The sequence below is a fragment of the Manis javanica genome, chromosome 3 (assembly GCF_040802235.1).
Source record: "Manis javanica isolate MJ-LG chromosome 3, MJ_LKY, whole genome shotgun sequence".
Classification (NCBI taxonomy): domain Eukaryota; kingdom Metazoa; phylum Chordata; class Mammalia; order Pholidota; family Manidae; genus Manis; species Manis javanica.
The window spans coordinates 194,640,069-194,667,783 of record NC_133158.1 but is presented as its reverse complement, the minus strand read 5'-3'; the positions used below and the strand labels follow the sequence as shown (position 1 = coordinate 194,667,783).

The window sequence follows — 27,715 nt, the reverse complement described above, 5'->3', positions numbered from 1 at the left end:
TACTAAACCTCTTTGAGAAGAAAAATATAAAACTCTCAGTTTACAGAATGGATATTTGTTGCCAAATATTAAAAAGCATATTAATCATTATTTCTTATGTACAATCAGATACATTCTTGAAATCTTTTTTTCCCCATTATCAAAAGAAAAGAACCCTAACTTCATACTCTTATACTTTAAAAATATTCATGCCAATGACTTATTTCTATAGCTGGAAGCATAAGCAGTATTTGCTCATAGGTCAAGTGAAATTAAATTCTATAAATTAAAAAAAAACCCTACCTGGTTCTAAAAAAAAAAAAGATTGCTTAGGGATTGAAATGTGTGAGTGTAATAAGCGACCCCCACACTGTGCCAAAAATTATTAACTACATTTGAATCCTATGAAAAATTCCCTTCCTCATGCAACTTTACTTCCAGACTTAATTTCTGAGTATATTTCATCATGTAATTTGATAAATGTCATATTGTTGTTGTTCTTTCCATTCATGTAACAAACATTTAGTAGGCATATACTGTGTACCAGGAAGTATCCTGGATATTGGTGATACCAAGTAAGCAAAGGTAAAAATGAATTCTATCCTCAGAGAGCTTATAACCTAGTAAAATAAATAACACTGATCCAAACACACCAAAAGTATATATGTATATTTTGCCTGTGACCAATTTTCTCAAAGAGAGGTCTATAGTTAGTTAAAAATGGTCAGGGCGGGCTTCCATGAGGCAGTGATGTTGAGCATTAAATAAGTAGAGTAAGAAACAGTATTCTAGGGAGAAAGAACATCATGTCATGTGTGACAGCCTGTTGCAGAAGGGAGTGTGGTATGTTTAAAGAATTAATGTGACTAGAGCCAGTGTGACTAGGACACTGGGAGATAAACAGGGGTCAGACCACACAGTCCTCATAGATCACATTAAGAAAGAGTTTATTTTAATATAATGAGAAGCCATTGAAAAAATTCTTGGCAAATGATTGCACAAAGGTATGAAGCATAGATTGTAGTAGAACCTAAGAATGAATATAGTAGTTTAGACAAAAGGTGATGGAAGCTTGAATTAGGGTAGTGGTAGTGGAAATGGAGTGAACTGAAGGTTTCAAAAGATACTTAAGGTAAAACTGATCTGATTTGAAAAGATAAATGTACCCCTATGTTTATCACCATGTTATTTACAATAGCCAAATTATGTAAGCAACCTAAGTGTACATCAATAGATGAATGGATAAAGAAGATATGTTACATATACACAATGGAATATTACTCAGCCATAAAAATAAATTTTGTCATTTTCAACAACATGGATGGACCTAGAAGGTATTACACTAAGTGAAATAAGCCAGGCAGAAAAAGATAAATACCATATGATTTCACTCATTTGTGGAATATAAAAACAAACCAAAATCAACAATATAGCAGTAGACTCATAGACACTGAGAAGTGACTTGTGGTTACCTTGGGAGAGATGGGTGGAAAGGGGGAAGGGGATAAAGGGACACAAAAATTCTCAATCATAATATAAGTTGGTCAGAGGGATGGTAGTACAGCCTGGAAAATAGAACCAGTGATTCTGTAACATCTTCCTATGTTGACAGATAGTAACTGCACTAGTAGGGGTAAGGATTTAATAATATGCATAACTGTTGAATCATTGTGTTGTATACTTAAAACCAGTACAAAATTGTCTATCAATGATACTTTAACAATAAAAAAAGATAAAACAAATACACGTAAATTACTACAAGTAGATTGATGTGTGATTGGCACCTTCGACATTTTATTCCTTTTTTCAGCAAATAATCATTGATTGCTTTTTCTTTGCCAGTCAAGTAAGAAAAATAGGCATTAACCACATAATTACACAAATACGAGCAATGTAAGTGTTGTGAAAGGAAAATAGAGGGGACATTGTGAGGATACAAAGGGGACTTAGCTTGGTGTGGGGGATTGTGCAAGCTAGCTAGAGGAAGTGAGGTAGGGGCTGAGATCTAAAGGGATGGAAAGGAGTTAACTGAAGGTGTGTGAAGGAGGGGGATTTTAAACAGAAGGAGTAGACTGTAAAAGCTATAAGGCTGGATGGAGCATGAAGGTCGGGCAGAGTAGCTCTGAACACAGTGGGGCTCGTAGGTAGGGCTTACATAAGGATGAAATGACATATGTACAAGTTTATGCATTGCAGCATCATTTGTAATGTCAAAAGATGAAAAACAACCAAAATGTTCAGCAGTAAAGGACTAGTTGAATAAACTGTGACTCATTTATACAACACTGCTTTTCAGCTGCTAAAAGAAAAAAAAGAAGAATAGGATGCTATTGATAGATCCTCAGAATTTACTATTAAATGAAAGAGCAAAGTACAAAGCAGTGTGTGTATGATACAATACCTTTTGTGTAAGAAAGGAATGAAATAAGTATGTACAATCACATTTTCTTGTGCTTGCATAAAGAAAAAACAGAAGAATTAACCAATTAAAATTGGTTACCTATAAGGGGAACAGAGTGGTTGAAAACAGAAGTAAAAATACGATTTTTTATTTTTTCATTATGTACTTCTTACAGCTTTTCATTTTTGATACTACCTATTCAAAGAATAAGATATAATTTTAAAAAAGAAAAGTATAGCTAGAAAATGTTTGGCTTTTAAGTAGCATGCCTTACCTTTTTTCAAAATGAGACTCAGATTTCTATTTTTCACATATAGTCTATATGTGTGAAATATGTGTATATATATATATATATATTTACATAGTCTGTAATTTTCCATCTAGTTTAAAAAGAAATGATCATTTCTGCATTGGAGAAATGGAAAATGTTAACTTGCATTATGCATATAACATGAGTCCCCTACATCATTCTTAAGCGACAGATGAGAAGTGGTATGACATAGTGCCTTTCATTGTATCAGAAGGTATTTTCATGTCTAGTGCCGTGTTTGCTGCTGTTAGCAGTTTGGCTTTCAGATTCCTTTAAAAATTTTTCTAGACCACATGGTGGAGGAAAAATTTGCCTGTGGTTTGCATTGCCTCCTTTCTCTCTTTAGAAAACAGGCAGAGGTTAATTATCTTTACATAAACCATACAACCAAAAAGAATTTTGAGTTGGTTGATTTTGAAATTAGCATCATCCAAGCCATGTCTATCCCAAATCAGCCATACCAGCCCCCGAATAATTTGCAGTGGGCAACTAGCAAATGCTAGAGAGAGAACACACCTCACTAACCAATTCATGTGGTCTGTGACGTGTGCTCAGATTTCCAGCATGCAGTCTCCATGAAGAAGACGTATTTTGCACACAAGATTTAAGAGCCTCCCAGGAGAAGGTAACTTTTATAATCATGAGTTGCAAAAAGAAATTGAGGTGGTTTTTTTTTGGCAATTATAAAGTTCTTATGTTTTGTGATCCTTTTTGGTCAGAAATGATCAATTCATTTGGAGGGTAGGGTTTGGGTTCTATTTTTCTGTTATATATGTTAGAGGGGAGAGAATTATTTGGTTCTTTTACTTTGTATAGGATTCCTTATAAATTTCCTAACCATTACTGCTGCAGTATGCCTAGTCTTTACAATAGTTGATACCTATGTACTCCTCAGACCCGCATTTCACTTATTTTGCTGACGTTGGATATCACCCAACTCAGTTTGCCAGGTTTTGTGATAAAGGTGAGTTTTTAAGTGATTAAGACTTGGACAGATAACTAATAATCTTCATTGTCTGGATGGCAGTGGCATTCCTACCCTTTCATTTTTAGTTCTTAGCAGTTACAGTCTCTTTGATTTACCTAAAAGCAAAGCCTTTAATTAGTATTTAATTAGTAAAATCTCAGAAGACACGAGCAGTGTTTAAGAATTTGACTTTGCATTGTTCCTTTTAACCTTCCCTTGAAGTCCTCTCAGTAATGACTCAGTGGTCATGTTCACCATATATATATATATATATGTGTGTGTGTGTGTGTGTGTGTGTATATATATTCCTTCCATGACTCATCTACACTTTGCTTTGTTAGATTAAAAAATTCATTTGATAATTAGGTTTTTTCTCTATTCCTCCTTAAAAGCTTATTACATTCTAGTTTTCTATCCTATTTCTTCCTTATATTTTCAAAAGATGCTTTTTTTAATTCAGTAAGGGTTTTAAGATGCTTGTTTTAGGCTATTGTAATACCTAATCCTGAAGAAAAACTACATAGAAGTGTTATGACACACTCCCTGCTGACAAACAACTTAAAATAAAATGGAGGACATTTAGAAAAAATGTGTTACACACAAAGTGCTGAGTTAAAATAAAGAATCTGCTGAAGAAAAATATTAGTGTGGGCTAGAAGTACCTTAGGCTAAGTGGCATCCTGAGCAGAACCACACAAGAATGAGTAACATGAGAACTGGGGGGAAAGTCAGGAAAAAAAATTCTGAAGACACCCTAGGTCGTATATGTTTAAGTGATTTGTAAACTTTTGTTTATATTTCCTGTTCTCTTAAAGCGAAGTATACTATTACTGCTTACCGATTTGTAAAGATAATAAGTTTTGTTTGGGCATTTGCATCTGGGGAGGTGTTTCCCTGCACTCTAGGTGAAACCTCAATGAACAGGGAAGGATTCCTGACTTTGATCTAAAATGAGAGTGAGTAGTAATGAATGGCAGCAGCCATGCAGGCATTAGAGACCAGGGAAGAACAGAGAGAAGAAAGGAAATTTCATTGCATTGCTTGGCATAGGGCAAATCCCTTGCCAACTCCTGAAGCTGGGTCACCTGGCATCCAGTGTCCACCTGATTTGGTAGGGGCATAGGAACTAACCATCCCAAGATTTGGGGAAGCTGTGGAGCACTGGATGGAGTTAGATTATATCCTGAGAACTTTCCAAAGCAAAGAAAAGAGATTTTTCAGGCAGGCTACTAAAGAGCATGATCGTACAGCTACAGCCCTGTCCGGGTCGCCCAGGCGACTAGAACTTGCAAGCCCAAATCAGAGATCTTAGGAGCCCTTCTGCACTTGTCTGAAGTAAAACACAAAAACTGAAGACTTGTGCTTAAGTCTAGAAAATTGAATGAAATAGTAAAGTAACAAAGACACTTACCACTGGGAAAAGGGGTCTCTTATTAACCTCCCACAAGACTTGGAAGAACAAAGAGACAAAATGAAGTAAGATGAGCAGCAAGAAGGCTTTATTTAAAATAAAGTACACACTCAGAGAAAGGGAAGTGTGGACAACCTCAGAGGAGAGGTACACTTAAAGGCTCAGGATTCATGTTTTTTAAGGATTTTAGGAATGAGGTAAAGGTTAGTGGGGGTGGAGGGCATAGGCTTGACATGTGGTCTTAAGAGGTCTGTCACCAGTGAGAGACATTATGTCATTATTCATAGTCAGTCCCCTAGATACTCTGTAAGATAAACTTAACACAAAGAATGTATTGATCCTGTTCTTCTCCAAGATAGTGGTTATCCTCAAGCAGTGGGTATGTATCATTTAGGACTGTTTGCTCTGCCTTTACATAGGATCAGTTGTTGGCTAATTACCATAAAATGTTAGGAATCTTACCTCCTAACTCCTTGGTTTTTAAAATGGAATTTTAGCCTTAAGATGGATTCCCTCCTGTTCTTACTATATTATTTATATCCTGGCATTTTTCTTCATAGGCAGAAAATATTAGTCATGATTGTAACTCCAGGGAGGGGAAATCCCAGGACAAAATACCTCTAAAACTGAAATCAGTCAAAAGGAGAAATAAAGTTTAAAACCTGTTTATTGCTTACAAACTGTGGTCTAGGCTGTTTCTCTTTCCTGCTCCGGCAGAAGCAAACCAGCACCCCCCTAACCTCTCAGGTTCAGATAAGCCCTTGGTTGCCCAGGTAATTATCCACCAATGTGGAGATGGACTACTCTTCTCCATCCCTGAGGAATGCTTCTTGATATGCAGATGCACTAAAGCCAGGCAAGATATTCTGGAAATATTACAGTTTTACCCACAGTGGTGCGTGTCCCATGTCCCTGCTCTACATCTGTTTTATCATAACAAAGTTTTGATAGAGCTTTTCTGTTAAGTGTATTAAGAGTTGTTAGGTGCATAGGATCACAGTTATGTAAGTTGTACAAAAAGTTGAGTTCTTAATCATAAAAAAAAGAGCTTTTCAAGACACAGTATAGAACCATACTTAGAAAGGAAAACTATTTTGTGAAGGTAAAGATTGGTTTAACTGTAAATTCCTGTTGCCTAGTGTTCAAGGGCCAGTGAGAACAGGGTCACCTACCTAACTGATGAAAGGAAATACCCAATTCCTTAACTACTCTTGTGTACCTAAATTAATTGTGAACTAGCAGCTCAGATGCTAACTTGACTAATTAATGCTAGTTAATATTTCCTCTAGCAGCTGGAAAGTTCCTTTCTTTCTTGCCCTGTGTATTACCGTAGTGCCCAAGGCTGTCTCCAGTTAAAGCCCAAATACTGTGCTGTGAGTGCCTGCTAGTCTATTTCTTTCCCTAAAGCTAAGCTCCAGGGATGTGTCCATTGAGCATTCCCTTCCTACATGAAGTGAATTTATGGGCACTGATATTTGTAATCTGTATATGGAGGAAACTCTCCCTAAGTATTTTGTCTTATATTTATATGTATATCTAATGTGATCTAAATGATCATATACTCGTGTATAAATCGTGATTCTGAAATTCAGAGAGGGTAAATAACATGCCCAGAGTCTCACAGCCAGACCAGGATTCAAATCTAAACCTGACTTTTTAGTTAACTATGATACTCTAATGCTGTTCCAAGTAAGGTTCTTAAAAAAACAGAAGGAACAGATGGGAGATAACCTTGGAAAAGGGAACCCATATTGATCACATCTAAACCTGGAGCTCTTGGAAGGGAGGGAGTCGACACTAAACCGTAGGACAGAAGGGCAGTAGTTACTTTTGCTAAGGGAAGAAAGCCGGTGCATTGAGAATTGTATTTTAATGTGCCATTAGATAAAAGAATGACAAGGTATCACCACAGTTCTGTGGCCTACCATTACTGGAGTTTATAGATGATGTTTCATTGGTCATCTTTTCGAACAGGACTGCCCTTTTTTCCCTCATAGGATGCTTTTTTTTAAACCTGCTTATCTGTAATTTGTTGAAACCTGTCCCAATGAGTCAGAAAAATAAAATCTGTTCCTCCACCTCCACTTGTGCTCATATTTATCTTTCCTTCTCTCACTCCCTTCCCAGTGTCCACAGCCATTTTTTGATAGTGCTTCTCTCTCAACTGTTGTTGCTTTGACATGACAGGCATTTCCAGAACTATTAGAAAATAATAAAATTATACTTCACAAACCTAATAAAAGACCAAAGCAGTATACTTTCCTGCTTATTACTCTTCAAAAAAGATCAATGATGGGCAGGCAAAGCATATAATTGAATATTTTTAATATTTGAGGGTAAAGAAAGAAGATAATTCTGTACCTATTAGTTGTTGGTGACTTCTTACTAAAGAATGAGTTTGTTCCAGTTTTCCTCACATTTTAGCCAAGCTACTGTCCTAATATTGTTTAACACTCAATATAAACCCCTATTTTATCTAATTATTGGGAAAGCCAATAATTAGTTTGAAGAACTTAACAATTTTAAATATATTAAAACTACTAATTTTTATTTTAACTAGAAATGGCCTCTTTTTTCAGTTATTTCAGTATCTCTGATAAAAGGTATGTAATCTAAATTTGATTTGGAAAAAAGTTCATTGGTAGAACTAAAGTGTTTTTTTTTTTATGGTTTTAATGCCTACAAAGTCATCTTTCAGGTTTTCCATCAGTAACTTTGTAAATGATATTTACCTCATTGATACATGCTGTATAGGCAGGAGAAAGTTTTCAGTGTAATCCACTTGGCATCCACTATCAGTCCTGCCCTTAAATTTCTCTTACCAAGTTTTTATTTAAAACCCCAGCTTGTCTCTGCTTAGTAGTCAGTGTTGGAGTTTCTTTGCCCTTGAACAATTAAAGTATTGTATGGTATATTTTAGATCAGTCACCAAATGTTGCTATAGTGGTTTTCTTATGCCTGATCTGGGTTGCTCGTTGTTGGCAAACCTTTATGGAAGTTCTTTGTAATTGGGCTCACAATGATGTAGTGTATTTCTAAATTACTATAATTGTTTCCGATGTTAGATATTGAAAATTCATGAAATTTGTCATCATTCCATTTCTCCCTGTAATTGTTACCTCTGATGTCTTTTTATCCTATTTTAAAAACTGCTTTTCTGTTGTATTTTATTTATTCTTATAACCAATTTAGTCTTTTCTAACTTAGAACATATATAAATAGTTCAATTATATGAAAGTTTAATATTGCATTATTATTCATAATTTTAGGAAGAATTAACTTGTATTTCTTTCATCTGCTCCAACCCTTGTGTTAGATCCTTGTCTGGGGGATGTTTAAATGCGGTTTAGAGCCAGAGACAGAATTAGGAACGAGGTTAAAGTAAATCTTTTCTACATTACTACCCTTCCTGTAAGTGCTCTTTTGTTTCAAACTTTGTTTAAAAGCTCTCCAAAATGTTTATTGCCTTACGAATAGCGGCAGGTTAAAAGAATAGGTGAAAGAACAGTCTTGGAGTAAGACATGCCTGAGTTCCCCAAATCCCAGTCCATCTGCTTCCTGGCTGTCTACCCTTAGGCAAATTGCCTAACTTTCTAAGTTTGTTGTTGTTGTTGTTTTTGTTTTAAACTGTAACATGGAGAGACTAGAAGAGTGTTCAGAGTAGATGTAAGGGTAATGTATTATCTATCACATAGCAAGTGCTTCACAAAATTTGTATTAGCAACCATATCAAAGAATAGTCTGCCCAAATAATTGACTGTTTAACTCATTGTGCTCATCTGTTTTTCATGATAGCAAAATGAAGGAGTAAATTGAGAAAACTGTAGTGACACTAAGATAATTCCTTGAACATGTTGGCTTTCTGTCCCTTCTGTTAAAGTAGGGTGTGACCCTTCCCCACCTCACTTTATTCATTTCTCTCTTTAAGCTAATCTTAAGAGATTCTAGGCCAGAATCTCTCCTAGATGACCTTTTCAAGACCAAGTAGTTTAGTAAACTGAACCTGATAAGCAAGCCAAATAACTTAAAATAATACTTTTTAGTCTTGTTAAAACTACTTACATATAGTGACAACAGCGTAGTCGTTACAAGATTGCAAAAATTAGTTACCTTTAAAATTGTATCACAGCTGCTTTTCTAATATTACTTAATTGTTCCCTTTAATTGGTAGTGGTTTATATTTATCTTTATTTAATAACCAAAACACAAATTAGTTCATCAAAAATAAGTAGAAAAGCAAAGTATTTTTAATTCATTTAGTTTAGAAAGTATATTCATATGGAGAATTGATTTATTAGCCTATTTTAATTTCCCTTTATTTTTTACTTAGTAATGATTTGAGTAAGAGTGAACTTACCATTCTTATTTAAATTTGTATCTGATTTTCAAAACATAATTACAGAAATTAAAATTGTGCCAAGAAGATAACACTTGCATAATCAGTGCTAATAGAAAAATTAGGTAAGCTGTCTCTTATAGTATAAAATACCTTCTGAGATTTAAGTGGCAATGAAATTTTATACTTTATTTCCATAATTATCATTGAAAAGCTGTGAATCCCCAAAGGCTCCCTCTGTACCAGGGAACTGCTCTGAAGTGTGTGTATAACTTTAAAAGCCATTTACACATCAACCTCACAATTACTGGGAGAGTGTTTTTGTAAAAATGCATGTTTCATTTTGTTGTGAAAACTGGAATTCAGTCCTGAAAAGTACCCTTTTTGCTTGATTTCCCATGGATTAAGTTTCATTGGTGGGGTAGGGGGCACCATTTTAAATACAGGCAATGCACCCAGTTTGAGGCTTTGTTAGTGGACACCCAAGCCTTCCTGCGCTACAGAAAGAGGTGTGTCTCTGTGTAGGGTTTTTCTAGGTATCTAAGAGGTAGGGAAACTGACTTTTCAGTTGGCATTTGTGACATTTGTGTTGATTTTTGTAGGGACAGCTAAAAATTATCTGATGCCCTTCCCAATTTCTTTCTAACACTTTAGACTTCCTAGACTGAGTAATAGCTCTCTACAGATAAAATATGTGAATCAAAACCCCTCTACTTTTATTGTCCCCTCTAATTCTAAAACATTGGGAATTAAAATTCAAGTCAAAAATTTTTTGCAAGCCAAAGAGCAGCAAAGTAATTGACTACAACCTAGTTCTGAAAATTAAAATTTCACACTAAAAACACAGAAGACCCCCAGTTGCTCTTTGATTCCAAGAGCCAAGAATCATCGGAAATAGGAAGACAAGAAAGATCAAATAATACTAGTATAGCAAGATGGAAAATTATTTTGTGACCCAGGTAGGTTATAATGCGAAAGCCTTAAAAAAAAAAAATCTCTAAATACAGAAGAGTGTTTAATTAATGGGCTGTTTCATAAACTTTCAGTTGAATTTAATAAATCTCTCAAAGACGAGCCAGTTTCTGTCTTAAAAAATTAATTGAAATAATGTTTTTCTATTAAAAGAAAGAAGACTAAACAGAAAGGCTTTTTCAGAGCCCTTTACAAATACATGTATACCTCTATTAGAAAGCAATTACTTTTTCAGAAAGGAACCGTAAAAATCATCCTAGTCTTTCTTCATTGTGCAAGTGAGAAGAGTTCATACAGTACACTTGGGGCAGGAATGGGAATTAAGCACGATTTTTCTGAATCTTTTATTCTCCTTCAACTATATCAGCTTCCTTCTGCAGTTATTAGCAAGAGTCTCTACAGATTAAGAAAAAGATTGTCTATTTAATGAACAAAGAAAGTAGAAAATAAATGATTTATTTATGGTAAATTTACTCTGTTCATAATTTGGAAAATGCCATTTTAGAGAGAAACTTTATGTAAGTGTGCTTTGCAAAATTTCAACCTGTATCACATATCAGTTCCTGAGGATTGTAGCATCACATTTTAGGGACAGATAAGAGTTTCCTTGAATTCTCAGAAGTCTGTTACTTCAGACTCTACAAGCAAAAGGGAATATCTTGATTACAAACAATTGATTTATGGCTTTAGAGAAAATCAGAACCTGGAAAAATTATTTGAAACTTTCTAATTTGGTTTCATTTTAAATCTGTTAACTCACTTACAGTCTTCATTTTTGATACTACATTGAAATGAGCCATAAAGTGGCATCATTTTCTTGTTTTTTTCCTTCTCTTTTTTAAAAATAACATTTGATACATTCACAAAATATATGTAATGCCTGTCAGGTTATAAAGCATAATATATCTGTGATCCTACCACCTAACCCAGGAACTAGAACATTACCAATAATTTATTTTTTCTGTTCCTTCCCTAACCCATCTCCTTACCTCCCCTATACACTACACTGTTTATTTTACTGTTCAAGGACATTTGCTTTGTTTCTGTGTCTACTGTATATGTTCCTGACCATTCCTCATATTCAGCTTTATAAGACAAAGCCAAATTGTCTTCCAGTGTGGATATATCAATTTACATTCTTACCAACAGTATATACAAGTTCCCTGTGATCCACATTCTCTCCATACGAAACAAGTAAAATGGTATTTCTGTGTGTGGGGGCAGAGGGAGGGTCATTTTTTTCCCTCATTTATTGACTGAGTGTATTTATTTCAGTGTAAAATGATAATTCATGCCTTTCCCCTTATTCCTACCAGGTTGGTTGTTTTTCTTTTTTCTTATAGATTTGTAAGAGTTCTTAAGATATTTTAGTACCAAACCTTTTTGATTGTGTTACAAATGCCTTCTACCATTGATGCCTTGTGATTTTACCCTCTTTACAATGGCTTTTGAAAAACCAAACTTGTTAAAGTAGTTTCAGTTATCAATCTTTTATTTTATTGTTAGTGCCTTTTGTGTCTTATTTAAGAAATCTTTTTAACAAGGTTGTCAGATTTTCAGTTATATTTTTTTCTAAAAGTTGTAGGGTTTTTGTTTTTCATGATGTCAGATCCACCAGAGCTGGGCTTTTTATGTTACGTTGAGGTAGGAATTTTCTCCCCAAGTAGATAACCAGTTTTCCTAGCACCAATTTTTCCCACAGCCATATTGAGGCATAAATATAGTAACTGCACACATTTAACTTGCACAATTTCATGAGTTTTGATTTATATAGAGAACTGTGAAACTGTCACCAAAACAAGATAGTATATTCATCACCCCCAAAAGTTTCTTCAAGCCCCTTTGAAATCCAGACAGGGCAACCACTGATTTGCTCTCTGTTACTATAGATTAGTTTGCATGTTCTAAATTCTATGTAAGTAGAATCAGTTTATATCTTCATTTTCTCGTTTACTTCACTGAGTATGTTTTTGCCATTTATCCATGTTGTGTGTATCAATTCATTTCTTTTTATTGATAAGTACACCATTGTATGGAAGTATCACAATTATTTGTCTGCCTGTTGCTAGACATTTGGTTTATTTCCAGTTGTAGGCTATGACAAGTTAAAGCTACTGTGAACACTCATGTACAAGTCTTTATGTGGGCACACACGGTCCTTCCTTTCAGGTCAATCCCTAGGAATGGAGTAGCTGGGTTGTATGTATACATACATATGGGAATTGTAGGTGCATGTTTCACTTTTTAAGAAACTGGCAAACTTTTCCGAGGTAGTTGTACCATTTTACATTCCCACCAACAGTGTATGAGAGCTCCATTTGCTCTACTTCCTTGTCAATAAGGTATCGTTACTCTTTAATTTTAGCCGTACTGGTAGATATGTAGTGACATCTCGTTGTGGTATTAATTGGAATTTCCCTAATAACTAAAGATATCGAACATCTTGTTATGCATGTGCTTGTTTGCCATCTGTATATTTTCTTTGGTGAAATGCCTGTTCAGATCTTTTCCCCATTTTTTATGTTGGGTAGTTCATCATCATAATCAATTGTAAGAATTTATATGGTCTAGCATCAGGTTCTTTGATATGTTTTACAAGTATTTTCTCCCAATAGGTGGCTTAACTTTTCATTTTTATAGCAATGTCTATTGAAGAGAAAAATATTTAAATTTTGATGAAGTCTTATTTTGCTTTGTGTGTACTATTTAAAAATCTTTGTTTTACCAAACCCAAGATCATTAAGATTTTCTCCTAAATTTTCTTCTCTAAGTTTTATAGCTTTTAGCTCTGACATTTAGACCTATTATCCATTCTGAGTTATATTCTGTACATGTTGTAAGGTATAAGGGTCAATGTTCATTTTTCATGACTTAATCCTTGGATCTCCTTTCTGTCTCCCCACTTTCTTGATGAGCTTATCTAGTCATGCAGCTTTGATTATCATCTATATATCATGTGTATATATATATATATATATATATATATATATATATATATGTAAATTGACTCCCAATTTGTACTTCGAGCCTAGACTGCTATCCTGAACTCTGTCCAGTCTCAAAAATACAGTTACCAGGAGTAGACTCACAGACACTGAGAAGTGACTGGTGTTTACCATGGGAGAGGGGTTGGAGTGGGATGGATAGAGAGGGTGGGACGGATAAAGGGGCACAAAAATTCTCATAATTTAAGTTGGTCAAAGGGATACATGGAGAATATAGTCAGTGATTCTGTAACATCTTTCTGTGTTGAAGGATAGTAACTGCGCTAATGGGGTAAGTATTTAATAATATGGGAAACTGGTGAACACTGTGTTGTAACCACACATTTTATGTTTGAAACCAATATAAGATTATATATTAATGATACTTCAATAAAAAAAATAGTTACCAGTCAGCATTTCTATGTGTATGCCTTCAAGGCATCTCAAATTTAACTTGTTCAAAACTGAACTTTTGATACCCACTTTTCCCCCCTCACACCTTTGCATATAAGTACATGGCAACTTTATTCTTTTGTTGCTCAGGGCAAAAGTCTTGCCATGTTTGTTCTCTTTCTTTTATATCCCACATCTTGATTTGTCAACAGATCCCATCAACACCACCTTCACATTATATGGAGAATCCCACCTATTCTCACTGCTTCATCTGTTACCACCCTAGTCCAGGCTGCCATCATCTCACCTGGGTTATTGCCGTAGCATTCTTAACAGATCTCCCTACTTCCATTCTTGCATGTTCATTAAATTAAATCAGATATTGTCATTTTTCTGCTCAGGACCATCCAGTGCCCTCTCATCTCACAAAGAGAAGTAGCCAGAGTCTTTATAATGACATAAAAGGTCCTGTACCTTCTCTCCTACCATTGCCTATTTGAGCGCATCTCCTACCAGACACTTACTCTACTCCAGTCACACTGGCCTCCTTTCTCTAATGTACCAAACATACTGTCCACCCCAGGACCTTTGTACATGCTTTTCCCCCATCCAGAATGTTCTTCTTCCAGGTATTTTAAAGCTTTTTCCCTCACTTCCTTTAGGTCTTTAGTCAATTGTCACCTTATGAGACTTCTGCTCCTTGTTTATATTGCACCACCCTTTCCTATATACATATCTCATGTTCCCCATTGTTGCTTTATTTTTCTCAATAACATGTCATCATCTAACAAACTGTGTATTTTACTTAGATCTGTTTCTCTTTCTTACCTTAATAGCATACAAGCTTCTTGAGAACAGAGTTGCCTTTTTTTGACCACTTGCATCCAGCATTTAGGATAGTGCTTGACACCAGCAGCCGCATAAGTAATATTTATTGAATGAATGAATGAATGTAACATCTTAGACATAGTATTTTTTTCTCTGAATCTGAAATGGGGATGCCTATAGTTCATTAAAACACTGTGAATAATGCAGATTCTCAATAAAGTCATGATACAGACAGACTATCTTTCATAACTTTTCCCTTTTTTAATAATGGAAAAATATTAAGAGCATTCCAAAAATGTTTAATTTTTTTAATGTTTTTACTTTTAAAAAAATATTTAATATTTTGCAGGCAACTAACAATAACAAAAAAGGGCATCTGTGTTTTTACCAATCAGGTTAAGAAATAAAATTACCAATACTTTTGAAACCTCTGTGCTTTCCTTACATCACCCTCCTGCTGCTTCTCCCTCCACAAACCCTGTGCTGCATTTCGTTTGTTGTTTCTATTGGTTTTACCACAATTGTTTGTTTCTGAACTTTATATAAATGAAATCCTATCATGAGTGTTCTTCTGCATTTGTTCTCATGTTCCTGAGAGTCATCCTTATTGATTCATGGAGCTGCGTTCATTTATTTTCACTCATACAGTATCCCATTGCATAAAGAGACATGCAGTTTATCATTTATCTATTCTCCTGTAAATACAATTTTTGGCTTGTTTTCTTGTTTTTTGATGCTGAAAATAGTGCTGCTATGAACATAATAGTACATGCCTAATGGACACATGCAAGTTTCTCTAAGGCATATTCTTAGGAGTAAAATCATTGTACCATTGGGTACATGCATCTTTCATTTTATTGTTTTAAGCTTTCCTAATGCAGAGGGTATGAAATGGCATCCCAAGTTAGTTTTAATTTGCATTTTCTTGTTTCTAATGAGGCTGAAAACTTTTCAGATTTAATTGGCCACTCCTGTTTCCTCCTCTGAGCTATGCCCATCCATGTTATTTGCTCTTTTTAATTGAGTTTTTTTTTTTTTTTGGTCTGTGGAAGTTCTTCACATTTTCTAGATACATGTTCTTTGTCAGTACATGTAATGCAGATAACTTTCCCCATTTTGTAACTTGTCCTTTTGCTATCTTTGGGAATAGAAATTCCAAATTTTAATGTAATTTATCAGTCTTTTTCTTTATAATTTATGTTTTTTTATCTTTAAGAAGTTCTTTCATATCTAAGGTCATCTGAGAACTTTTCCACCCTCTGTCAAAACAGACTGCCCTCAGGGCTCTCCTTTGCCCAACCCCTGAGACCCTATTCTCCAGGAGAGATCTGAAACTCAGGCCACAGGCCACACTGGTAGAGGTGACTGCGAACAACTCAGTTTCAGGAAACATTTTTATGTAGCTAGCCCATAATGTTTTATTTTACTTAAGTTGTTGGTAGCTATAAGTTTAACTGACCACTATCTTACAAAAACGAATTTTGGTCCTGAAATTTCATCCACATGAGGTGAATCCTTTTTATAACTTGAATTGGAATAATTTGACCTTTTCTTGGTCAAATCGTTTATCATTTTAAATCTTGTTTTTAAAGTGATTGCAGTATAAAACTTTTTTATCTAGAAATAAAGATCGGTATGAATTAGTAAAAGTCTGTATTAAGAATGATTAAAAGAAATTGTGTGTGTAATACTGTTAACTTGAATGGTACTAACCAATGAATGATTTGGAAGAAATTAAGTTCCTCTCTGGGGCTTGAAAAATGTGCTCATTTTAGAAGCATAGAATCATGGGGTTGTAAAGGGACCCTTAAAGTTTCTTTGGAGGTGACCTGTCAAGCAGAGGAATTCCTTTCTGCTGCACCACTGGCTGTTCTCTGCTCTCACACTGAAGGCCTTGTCAAGGCAGGCAGTGTTGGGATAACCGACGTGCTCCTGCAGTCTGTTCAACAAGACTCATTTGCTTAGTATACACTTTTTTTCAGTATTACAGTAAACTTCACATCAGTTTCTATCTCTAAAAAGGAAGAAAACTCTTGTTTCTTCTTTCACACTTAAAACACTTCTCGACACTTCTGACACCAGATGTGTGGGTTTTTTCTCACTTGGACCAGTTGTCTGATCCTGCAGACACTGGCTGGGTGTCCTCTGTTCAATTCATTTCTAACACTGAGGGCAACCCTCATCTTCAGATACCCTATCAAAAGTCCAGGTTGTGACCTGTGCTTCTAACCAACTAGCTATAAATCAAAGGTTCCTACAGCCCCTCGTCAGGTCTCATCATTTGCTAGAACTACTCACAGAACTCAGGGAAACAGTTTACTCACTAGGCTACCAGTGTATTACAAAAAATACTAAAGGATACAGATGAACAGCCAGATGAAGAGCTGCACAGGGCAAAGTCTGGAAGGGTCCTGTGCTGAAGAGCTCCTGTCCCTGTGGGATTTGGGGTGCACCACCCTCCTGGAAAGTGGATATATTCACCAGCCCAGAAGCTCTCCAAACCCCGTATTTTAGAAATCTTTATGGAGGCTTCATTAGTTAGACATAATCAGCTAAATCATTGGCCATGGGGATTAATTCAACTTTCCCCAGAGGTGAAAATTCCCACCCTCTAATTATAATTTAGTTCCCCTGGCAACAAACTTCCATCCTGTGGTTATCTAGGGGCTTTCTGAAAACATCCTCATTAACACAAAGTCAGGCATACTTGAAAGGGTGAGTTATGAATAACGAAAGACACTTCTTTCACCTTTATGGCTCTGGAGCTATTGCAGGAACAGGACGGGAGATGAAAAATTATGACAAAACACACTCCCATCTTTCCTACCAGTTCAGAAATTTCAAAGGTTTTAGGAGCTTTGCGCCAAGAAGGGAATGAAAACAAGTATATATTCCCTATTGTAAATCACAGTATCACAGTCTTACTTCTTACAAATCAATGGGTACTAAACAAATGAAATTTTATTTTACTAAGAAAAGTCAATATTGTTTGAAGATATGATTGTCTGATAGGTAAACCTTAGATTCCACTGAAATTGAATGAGTAGTTTTCCGTGTCAATGTGCTAGGTAGTATCTCTTTTCATTTAACCTGTAGAACAACAGGGCAGAGTCAACTTTGGTAATGGATGAAGATCTTGGCCAGTGAAGTTAGAGGTAACCTGTGCCTGTCATCACAAAGAAAACTGGGAAGTGGTACATCATAGACTGGCACACATGTCTCCTGCTTTCAAAGCTCTGGTGATTTCTATAAGAAACCATACTAATAAATGGAATATTTTACTACTGACCTAGATGAATAACAAACACATATTTGGGGAGGCTGTGACCAGTATCATACTATGCCTAATGCAGTTAGGTCTTCCCAGAAAGTTGGAAGTAAACATTTTCAAAGATACTGTATTACATTTACTGTAAGACTTCATTTCTGTCCTGGGGCTGGTCAGTAGCATATTTGCCTCTTGTTTGAATCTCTGTTCCCTAGCTGCTTTCTCCCCTAATTCCTCTCACGTATCACAACCACTCCTGACTCCTAACCTCCCCAGCCAGGTACAGGCCTTTCTTCAGTTCCTTTATCTGTTGCCCAGCTAAGCCTTTCCTCTTTCCCATCCTGTCCTCCCCCTTTTGATTTTCCTCCTTTTCACTGTCTTCTAAAACACTTATTAATTGCGAGGAAACTGCATTCTTAACCTTTTTCATATATATGCCACTTTTTTTTTGCTGCATAACAAAATACCCAAAACCCAGTGACCTAGAACAACAGTGATTTATTGTTTCCCACAGGTACGTGGGTTGGGTAGGTGGATTCTTCTGGTTCACTTCCAGCTGGAAGCCCTGCTGTGTGCTGGGCACAGCTGGAATGACGGTCCTCTCCCCCTGTGGGCTTTCATCCCAAAGGAGGCTAGACTGGGCTTCCTCAAAAGGTGGCAGCAATAGTCCAAAAGAGGGCAAGCACTTGCTTTTCACACCTCATTTTCTGCTGTTACCAGACCAAGCTTATTTTCATTGTAGAAGAATCCCCAGGGTGTGGACATTGAGAGGGGTGATCTTTTGGGGCCATTATTGTATAGTCCACTATAATCAAATAGCTCACCTCCTAAATTGCCTTCTAGAAACCTGCTTTTCTTATGATTATCCTATTTCCTTAATAATTGCCCCTAGGTTGAGGCTCATCATCCTTTAAAATACTCCTGTATCTCAGAACCAGGGGGCAGGGCAGTAAGGGTTCTCCTGTCCCGATGTCCTCCTCCAGCCTTCCTTGAAAAAATCCTATTCTCCCCACAAGTGCCTTTTTTTTTTTTTGAAGTTAACACAATGTATTTTTACTACCCATTTATCATACTAATCATCATTTTCATCTGCCTGGTGCCTTGTGTTCTTGTATCGCCAGTACAGTGCCTGATACATAGTATTAAATGTTTTATTGCCATCCTTGTACCAGCACCAAAGCTTTTCTTTTGGAAAGGTTCTAGGCCTTCCATGTCTGACCAGATAAACTCAAGGTGTTTGTCTTTTAGTTTGTATAGATATTTTTAAGTTTTCATTGTTTCATGATTTCTGGTCCTCTTATACTACGTTCCTGCCAGAAATGTTCTTATCTTTGTCAGAGGAAGAGAAAAATATTCCTTTTTTTTTTTAAACAGCTTTTAGGTGAATCGGTGCCAGATGTGCTAAAGGTTTGGGTAGCAGAATTAACCCAGCTTCTCCTCAGGCTTGAGATACTCATTCCTTGGGGTGTCGGTAGTTAGTTTCTCGCCTCCCTCCTCCCATCCCTACCCTTCAAGAATGTAGTCAGCTCATGAGGGAAGAGATTTTTTTTCTATATCCCAATACCTAGAACACTGCCTGCCACACAGAAGGAACTTAGTATTTGTTGAATGAATAAATGAACAGAATAAAAAGATATCTAGCATATCTTAAGCAAAAATCAGTTACTGAAAGTGTGAGTAGTGAAAGCCATTTGTGTGGGGGTTTTTATTGAGCTGTCATTGATACAGTCATACATTGTTTTCAAATATACAACACAGTGGTTCAACAGTTATCCATATTATTAAATCCTCACTCCCACTAGTGCAGTTACTATCTGTCAACATCGGAAGATGTTACAGATTCATTGGCTGTATTCTCCATGCTGTGCTATTATCCCTACCACCAACTTATATTTTGATTTGAGATTTTTGTGCCCCTTTATACCCCTCACCCTCCCTATCCACCAACCCAGCCCCTCCCCATGGTAACCACCAGACACTGCTCAGTGTCTGTGAGTCTACTGCTGTTTTGTTGATTCTGTTTTGCTTTGCTCTTATATTCCTCAAATAAGTGAAATCATATGATATTTGTCTTTCTCCCTTGTCTTATTTCTCTTAGCATAATACCGTCTGGATCCATCCATGTTGTTAAAAATGGCAAGATTTCTTTTCTTTTTTATGTCCGAATAATATTCCATTGTTATATATACTCCATCTTCTTTATCCATTCATATGTTGATAGGCACTTAGGTTGCCTCCATATCTTAGCTGTTGTAAGTAATGCGGTGATCAATACAGGGGTGCATATATCTTTTTGAATCAGGGATTTTGTTTTCCTCAAGTAAATTCCTAGAAGTGAAATTACTGGGTTGAATGGTATTTCTATTTTTAGTTTTGTGAGGAACCTCCATTCTGCTTTCCACAGTGGTTGTACTAATTTACATTTCCACCAGCAGTGTAGGAGGGTTCCCCTTTCTCCACATCCTCTCCAACACTTGTTATTTCTTGTCTTTTGGATAGTGGCCATTCTAAGTGGTGTGATGTGATATCTCATTATGGTTTTGAATTTCATTTCCCTGATGATAAGCAATGTGGAGCATCTTTTCATGTGCCTGTTGGCCATCTGAATTTCTTCTTTAATTCATTTGTGCTTTTAAAAATTGTATATATGCCTAGAAAATTTCTCAAAAAAATATACAATAAAATGTTAACAGTGATTCATTCAGGTCGAAGGGGAAGGGAATAAGTACAGAGAATGGATCAGGAGATTTTACTTTATAATCTTGAGCATATGTTATTTTGATAGTATTTTAATTTTTCAAGTCTTTACAAGTAAAAAATATCCAATGTTAAGTATGTTTATGTTGTTCCCTTTATAGAGATAGATGGATAAAGAAATGGCTAGAGAGACTGTGGACGTGTGTGTGTGTGTGTGTGTGTGTGTGTGTGTGTGTGTGTGTGTAATAGTGAATACAGGTATCCTGTACAAAACGTTGTATCTCATTTTTCACTTAGCATCATATATCAGATATTATTACATCATTAAAAATTATTAAAGCACAGTTTTAATGAATAATGCATTGGGTGAGTAATTCAGTATACTTTATACTTTCTCTACTTTTGAGCATTTTGTAATTATAACTAGGACCTCAGGAAATAACTTTATCCATAAATTTTTGTGATGCTTTGCTGATTTAAGAGAGATTCATAAGGTAGTATTACTTGGTTAAAACATACTCAATATTATTTATTAGAAGTAATAAGTAATTGAAAATAACTGAGTCATGAACTTTAAGTAAACTGGCTTTCTGGGCAATACTTGCTGCCCCTTGCTTGATTCTTTGCAGAGAACTGCAGGATGTAAAAGTATCTAGTCTACTCAGTTTTACATAAAGTTTAGCCTTATTAATGTCCATACTTGGTATAGACCATACAGTACATATGTATATATAATTTTCCTGTTTCAGTATTTGATTTTGAAAATACTTAGTTCGAGGGGGAATTTAACGACATTTTTAATTAATTCCATAAATAATGTTTGAAAATGCTCAACAGAGTATGTATTTAGCTTCTTAAACTGACCTATTCCCTTTAGAGAAATTAAAAAGTCATCAACAGCTCAGTGACCCTGCAAAACATTTGGTGTGTGTGAAATACTTTGTCATTAGTAAAACAGCTTTTTCTGAGGAAGGAGATGATATGCCATTTAATTAAGACACGTGAGAGATCACCTCATATTCCGTTGCCCTTGGTGTTAATACTTAGTCTTGTAACTCGGCTTTGTTCACAGGTGAAGGTATTGCACAATCAGCTGGTCCTTTTCCACAATGCCATCGCCGCTTACTTTGCCGGGAATCAGAAGCAGCTTGAACAGACACTTAAACAGTTCCATATCAAATTGAAAACCCCTGGAGTGGATGCCCCGTCTTGGCTTGAGGAACAGTAACAACATACCTGGAAAAAAAGATAGAAAGTCACCTTGTTATATTTCTAAACAAACCTATTAAGAATTAAGCAGAGTTGGGAGAAGAGGGAAGGGGTGACAACCATTGTAGTGATTCTTGCACCAACAGCTTTAATTTTTCCTTTTCATACTTTAACAATTGAGCTGTTAAATTTGATGGGAAGATGGGTGGTTTTAATGTAAACATAATTTCTATAATCTGAACACAATTTTAATTTTTGAGAAATCCTTTTGTATTGTAAGTGTTGATAGCTATTTCTGTAGTTCGAAAACATCTAATATAGATTTGCACTGATAAGATAAAAATCCAAGGTTTTTGGCCCTGGAAATGAGGGCCCATTGTAACTTTTCCAAAGGGAGGTTTAGATGATTTGTATCAACATCAGATATTTTATATATGAATATAATCAACATCTTTAAGAGATTCGTTTTCATGTATTGTCTTAAAGAAAAAATAAACTATTTTGCAGAGTAAAATTATCTGGTGTTCCTGCAGCATCCACACAGAGGCGGCAGCTCTAATGAATGAATGACTGATTGGCTTGTGGAGTTGTGGCCAAAAATCTTTCTAAAATGAATCTGTACCATTGTAATTTTTGTTTAGACTTTTTTTTAAAGATGCAGGAACCACACTGTCATTTCTGTGAGGCTTTTGAGCTAATGAACTTGCATCACCCAAAGTCATTGAGCTGTTAGGTTAAGTTTTTTTTTAATTCATAATGAAACCTACTTAAGACCATTTTTTTTGACAGGTGGACTTGGGAATAGAAATTCTTGATGGTTTCTTGAATAGAAATCTGTGCTTAGAAAGCTGGTTTTGGGGTAAATTCCATTTTAACAGAAGTGAATTCCTGGACAACTTTCATTGACTGCCACATGTAACAATACCAGTTAAGCCTTAAATCACAGATATGTGCCTTCTCAGATTCAGTAATTTTCATTCAACCAGTGTACATAATCCATAACAAAATCCCTCTCAGATAATGTTTGGTGTGTGTATTTCTTCCTTTGAAAGGGACACTGTGTATAATGTTGGGTTTCTTTGTATTCATTAAACCACATTTAAGGTCTATGGTGAAATAAACTTTTTAATTTGCTCTTTGGTTTTTCTTCATTCCTTATGGGGAATGAGATGACAGAGGAATTTTTTCATTTGAGAATGGAGAGGTAATATGGGACAGTGTGGTGGTAACCAGAAGAAAAGAGATTGGTAAGGCCAGTACTATTTCAGTTGCTCAGCACTGTTGGTTTTGTGTTATATGGTTGGCCTGACCGCTGTGTGGTTCTATCAGTAATGTAATCCTCTTAAATGTAAGTTCTCTTGATTTTTGTCATAGACACAAATTAATACTTAAAGAGGTATCTCTTCAACTGTTCATTTCTTTTATGTTGAAATGAAGTACATAAAATTACTGTTATCCATGAACTTTGTGGACTGTAAGATTTGTTACATATGTTCAAATGCTTTTTAGCTGGCTTTTTAATTAATATGCCTTTTTCAGTGCTTAATACATACAGTGTAATGTGATTGTAAATCATAAACCTATTTTAAATCATTCCCTCCTGTATATTTGTATTCAGAGAGCCTTATTTTATTCTTCTAGCAGAATTACTACTTGTGATAGTTTATTTACATTCCCCAGAATGTGCCTCTGGTGTGAATTTTGTATTCTTATTAAAAGTGTTTGCTGCAATATATTGTTTCTCTGGTTCTTCATAATTTAAAATAAGCAACTATTTAGAAAATCTGAAGATACATGATTTATCTTTTCCAAACTTTAAAAACAATAACAAAAAATGGTGCTTCTGTCACTTACAATTGTTTTATCTCAGTAAGTTTTTCTTTTACCTCAGTCTCTTTTGGGAGTAGAATATGTCCACTCTGACCACATTCCAACAACAGCTGTAGTAACTGAGGAATTAAATCATTTCCTGGATTGACGATTTTTCAGAATAAACTAAAAATACCGTGATTCTGAGTAGTGGGTACATGTGCAAAAGAAGTAAGTAAATTAACTATTAACCAGTGGTATATTTACTTTGTTAGGTAAATAATTCATATTCATTGTAGGAAAAGAAAGATAATTTCCAAAAAAAGTGAAGATAAAATACATAACTTCCCAAGTCAGTAAGTACTGCGTGAACCACCTAATCCCTTTGATGTTTGATCATTTTGTTGCCAATCTTTTAGGTATCCTTTAACGTGCATGCATTCATGCTTGTTCTCCTACCTGTGTATTACCTCAGCTTAGATTTTTAGAGGTGAAAATGAGCCTTCAAAGCATATACACACTTTGAAGACTTTGTTAAGTCTGTGAAATTGAACTCTCTATCCTGTTAAAAGATAAACTGAGGTATAGTAAAAATTTTCAAATTTATTTGAGCAAAAATCACTTTGAATCAGGCAGCACCAAAGCAGAAGTGGTTAGGAGCCTCTACTGACAGGTATTATAAGGGAAAGACTTTTATAGAGAAGAGATGGAAGCCAAGCAAGGAAATTGTTCAGTTGGCTACAATTTAATCAGTTGCCTCATTTGGGAGCCTATTTGGCTGTTGGTGGTTGGTTATCCTTAGGTTTTGATTTCTTAACCTTGAGGCATTTCAGACTTAGGTTTTGGTTTGTTTGTGTAGGCTATAAAGGCATTAAACCCACCTCAGCCTAATGACCTCCTTGTTTAATTAATGTAACAATCGCAAAGCTTCCAAATCTTAGGGCCCAGGAAGGACCTGGGACTTGCAGAAGCAATTTATCTGAAATCTAGACTTTAAGAAGCATCTTTTCCATATTCAAAGCACATTAATAAGTTACTGAAGTTTATCCCACGGAGTATGAAACTAGAAGTTTTTTTAGAGATTATCTGTTTAAGGCTCCCCCTTTTTTTTTAACAGGTGAAGACACAAAGGCCCAAAATACATTAAGCTGACTTAGCCAACCTCTGTCTCCAACTGTAATGCCAGATGAGTATTTGCAATAAAATAGATGAATTCTTTAAATCCTGCCGTTTCAACTGCATAATTAAATAAATATGTCAAAAGTATCATTTCTTCTAAGGCACAATGTATATTAAATGTATTCTCAGAAGAAATCCATCTACCCCAAATGGATTCATATTAGGTGTCTTTCAAAGAATATATTATGTTCATCATTCAGTCCATTGATTTTTAACTTAAAGTATTCTGAACAAAGAAAGTATGTGAACCTGAAACTGTTACATAAAGTAAAATCATGCACATTGAAACAGCTAAAGAATAAGTGTTTTTTAATCATGGGACTGTTAATTTGAAGCATAAGGTATCTTCTGTAATATGGGCCCAGTCTTCCATCTTTCACTGGAGATAACTGTAGGTGTGAAAATAATAAAAGCCAAGTTCTCTAAATTGCCACTTCAGTGCAACATTTGTATGTAATTTGTATTGATTTTTGTGAAATGGCAAGAATGCTTATATTTTGTAATCATATTCCTAAATATCTTTTGCCAGTACCTCTTGACCATTGCCCAGGCGAAGGAAAGTTGAGATCATCTAAGATTCTTCACAGCTGAATTCTAACCAAATTGAGACATTTAAAAAATCTAATTACCCCATAAGACTGTAAATTTTTATCTTGGCTAAGACTGCAGTGTGAATAGGCTACTTTCTGATCAAAAGACTAGTTACATTTTGCTAGGTCAAAGCTTTTCCAAGGGCCACAGATTCTACACTATTTTTACAATATAGCACACCTATTAAATAGAATGACAATGCAAACAATTTTCCTCTTTTGAGGACTTTCATTAAATTCTGTTCTGTGTTCCCACTTGAATGTTTCCTGTTCAACAGGTTTCCTGGCATAAATGGACCTTTATAATAAATTGCCAAGTGGTTCATCCAATGTACAGGAAACTATGAAGTTTAGCTTCATTTTGTGAAATAAAGTTTAACTCTTAGTTCATGTAACAACATGAGAGCTATTTGTTGCTCTCGTGGTAACTCTGATATGGCAAGAAGAGTCTGTCTGTATGAGGAAGTGGCATTAGACCAGTCTGAGAACTAGAACTATTACTGTGCAGTTAATTGATTAATAAACTATCAGAGCTGTTTTTTATATACATAAAAAAACGAAACCACAGTTTGTTTTGTTTGGGCCCAGACTAGGCTTTGCCATAAGCATCCTCTGTTAAAAATTGTGAGCTTTCGGCAACTATGGTTTCTCATGAATTGTTGATAAAAGATAAAAGAGGAACGAGATACCGTTTTGTTGATCTTAGACAAAAGAAACTTCCCATGACTTAGACTTCCACAAGGCTGAGTTTAAGTCAGCTTTGTTCTTGGTACAGGTGTGTTTGTATAAATGTGTTTATATAAATATTTTGGTGAAATTGGCACCTTGCGGTCTTGGGGGTACATAAGAAAGACAAAGTAGACCATTAGACTTCACTATATTTTGAAGCCTTTATTATTGAAATTCTAAAGAAAAAGCAAACTCTCAGTGTAAAAAATAAAACATTTTTTCAAGTAAGTGGTGGGTATTATAAGGCGGGGAGAAGGAAGATAACTAATATTTTTGGCCTTGCTATAAAGTTTTTAAATTGGGAAGTTTTTTGTAATAATGAGTAATGTACACTAATTATATATGAAACTTTACCTTCATCCTCCAGATGATTTTTAATTCTGTATTAGGAAGACTTTCATGAAAAACTGCCTAAAGTTTTAGGCAGATAATGATAATCCATTCCTTTGAACAATATGTATACTTACTACGGCTAGCCTCTAACCTCCTGAGAAAGACAGTTTGTGCTTTTTATATCCACCCTGTATCCTCAACGTCTTGCATAATTCTTAGCTCAGAGGAGCCGTGTAATAAAAATGAGTTCAGTTTTTTGATAAAGTCAAATGCAGAAAAGCATTTGATGATTGCACTGCTATTTCATTTAAATGATTTACAGAAGGAAGCAGATACTCTAAATCAATGTCAGGGTGTTCGGTAAGATAGTGGGATGTTTACAGAAAAAAATGACTCTTTAAAAAATGTAGAAAGATTGGCAGAATTTAAAAAAATCACCATTTTGCAGCTCCCACTGTAATTTTGGTTCCCACAGGGATCGCCAGTGGATGCTAAAATTATTAGAAATTGAAGGAAAACATTATAATACCAAATTATTACCCCACACATTGCTCAATTTGAAAGGGGAAAAGTATCATTAATATAAGATTTGTGCTTACTGTCTACCTCAAATGATCACAGTTAGCGTCACTAATGACCTGATGATCATGTGCCTCCCAATATAATGCAACAAATTATGCAGCACCACTTACAAGACATTTCTGCTGAAGTCATTTAACCTGAATCGAATCAAGCCTTTTGCCTGAAATTCCAGTTTATAGAAAATAAAGGAGGGTAAAATACAAGTTAAGTCATGCCATGAGGAATCAGTTGGACAAATCCAGTGTCTGGGATGTTCTGTAAGAGAATTGGCTTGCTTTCCTCAAAAGACAGTTACAAAAGAAAAACCATTTTAGAAATACTGATAAAAAAAATAAAAGAGACTCGTGTTTCCAAAAAATAGCTCTGTAAAACATTTGGAAGCAACTGAGTAATTTGAATGTGTATTTAATGCTACTAGGGACTTGCTGTTGTTTTTTTTTTTAGGTGTGATAGTGATAGTTTATTGTAGTATTGTGGGGGAGCAGCCTTATAGGAGATGCCTGTCTAAAGTATTTAAAGGTGAAGTAGAAGGATGTGTGCAGTTTACTTGTAGGTGGTCGGCAAAAATATATCCATTCTTACATACTTACCTATATGAAGAGAAAGGAAGGAGAGATGTCTTTAATATGGTGATGCATTAGCAACTGTTTAACTAGGTGGGTAGGGGGTTTCATTTGTACTAGTTTTTTAACTTTCTCTTTTTTTGGAATTTTTAATAATAAAACATATTTTTGAAGA

At 35.3% G+C, this 27,715-nt stretch overlaps 1 protein-coding gene across 6 annotated transcripts in view; it reads left to right on the top strand.

The window, feature by feature from the left end:
• Positions 1-23,488, top strand: part of ARFIP1 (ARF interacting protein 1) — a 129,346-nt gene extending 105,858 nt beyond the window's left edge. For all 6 annotated transcript variants that reach the window (XM_073232569.1, XM_017673811.3, XM_017673815.3 and 3 more), the window contains one exon: positions 21,619-23,488. In XM_073232569.1, the coding sequence (XP_073088670.1) occupies positions 21,619-21,774 (156 nt within the window). In that variant the 3' untranslated portion in view covers positions 21,775-23,488. The remainder of the gene's footprint in view (positions 1-21,618) is intronic.
• Positions 23,489-27,715: the final 4,227 nt, after the last annotated feature.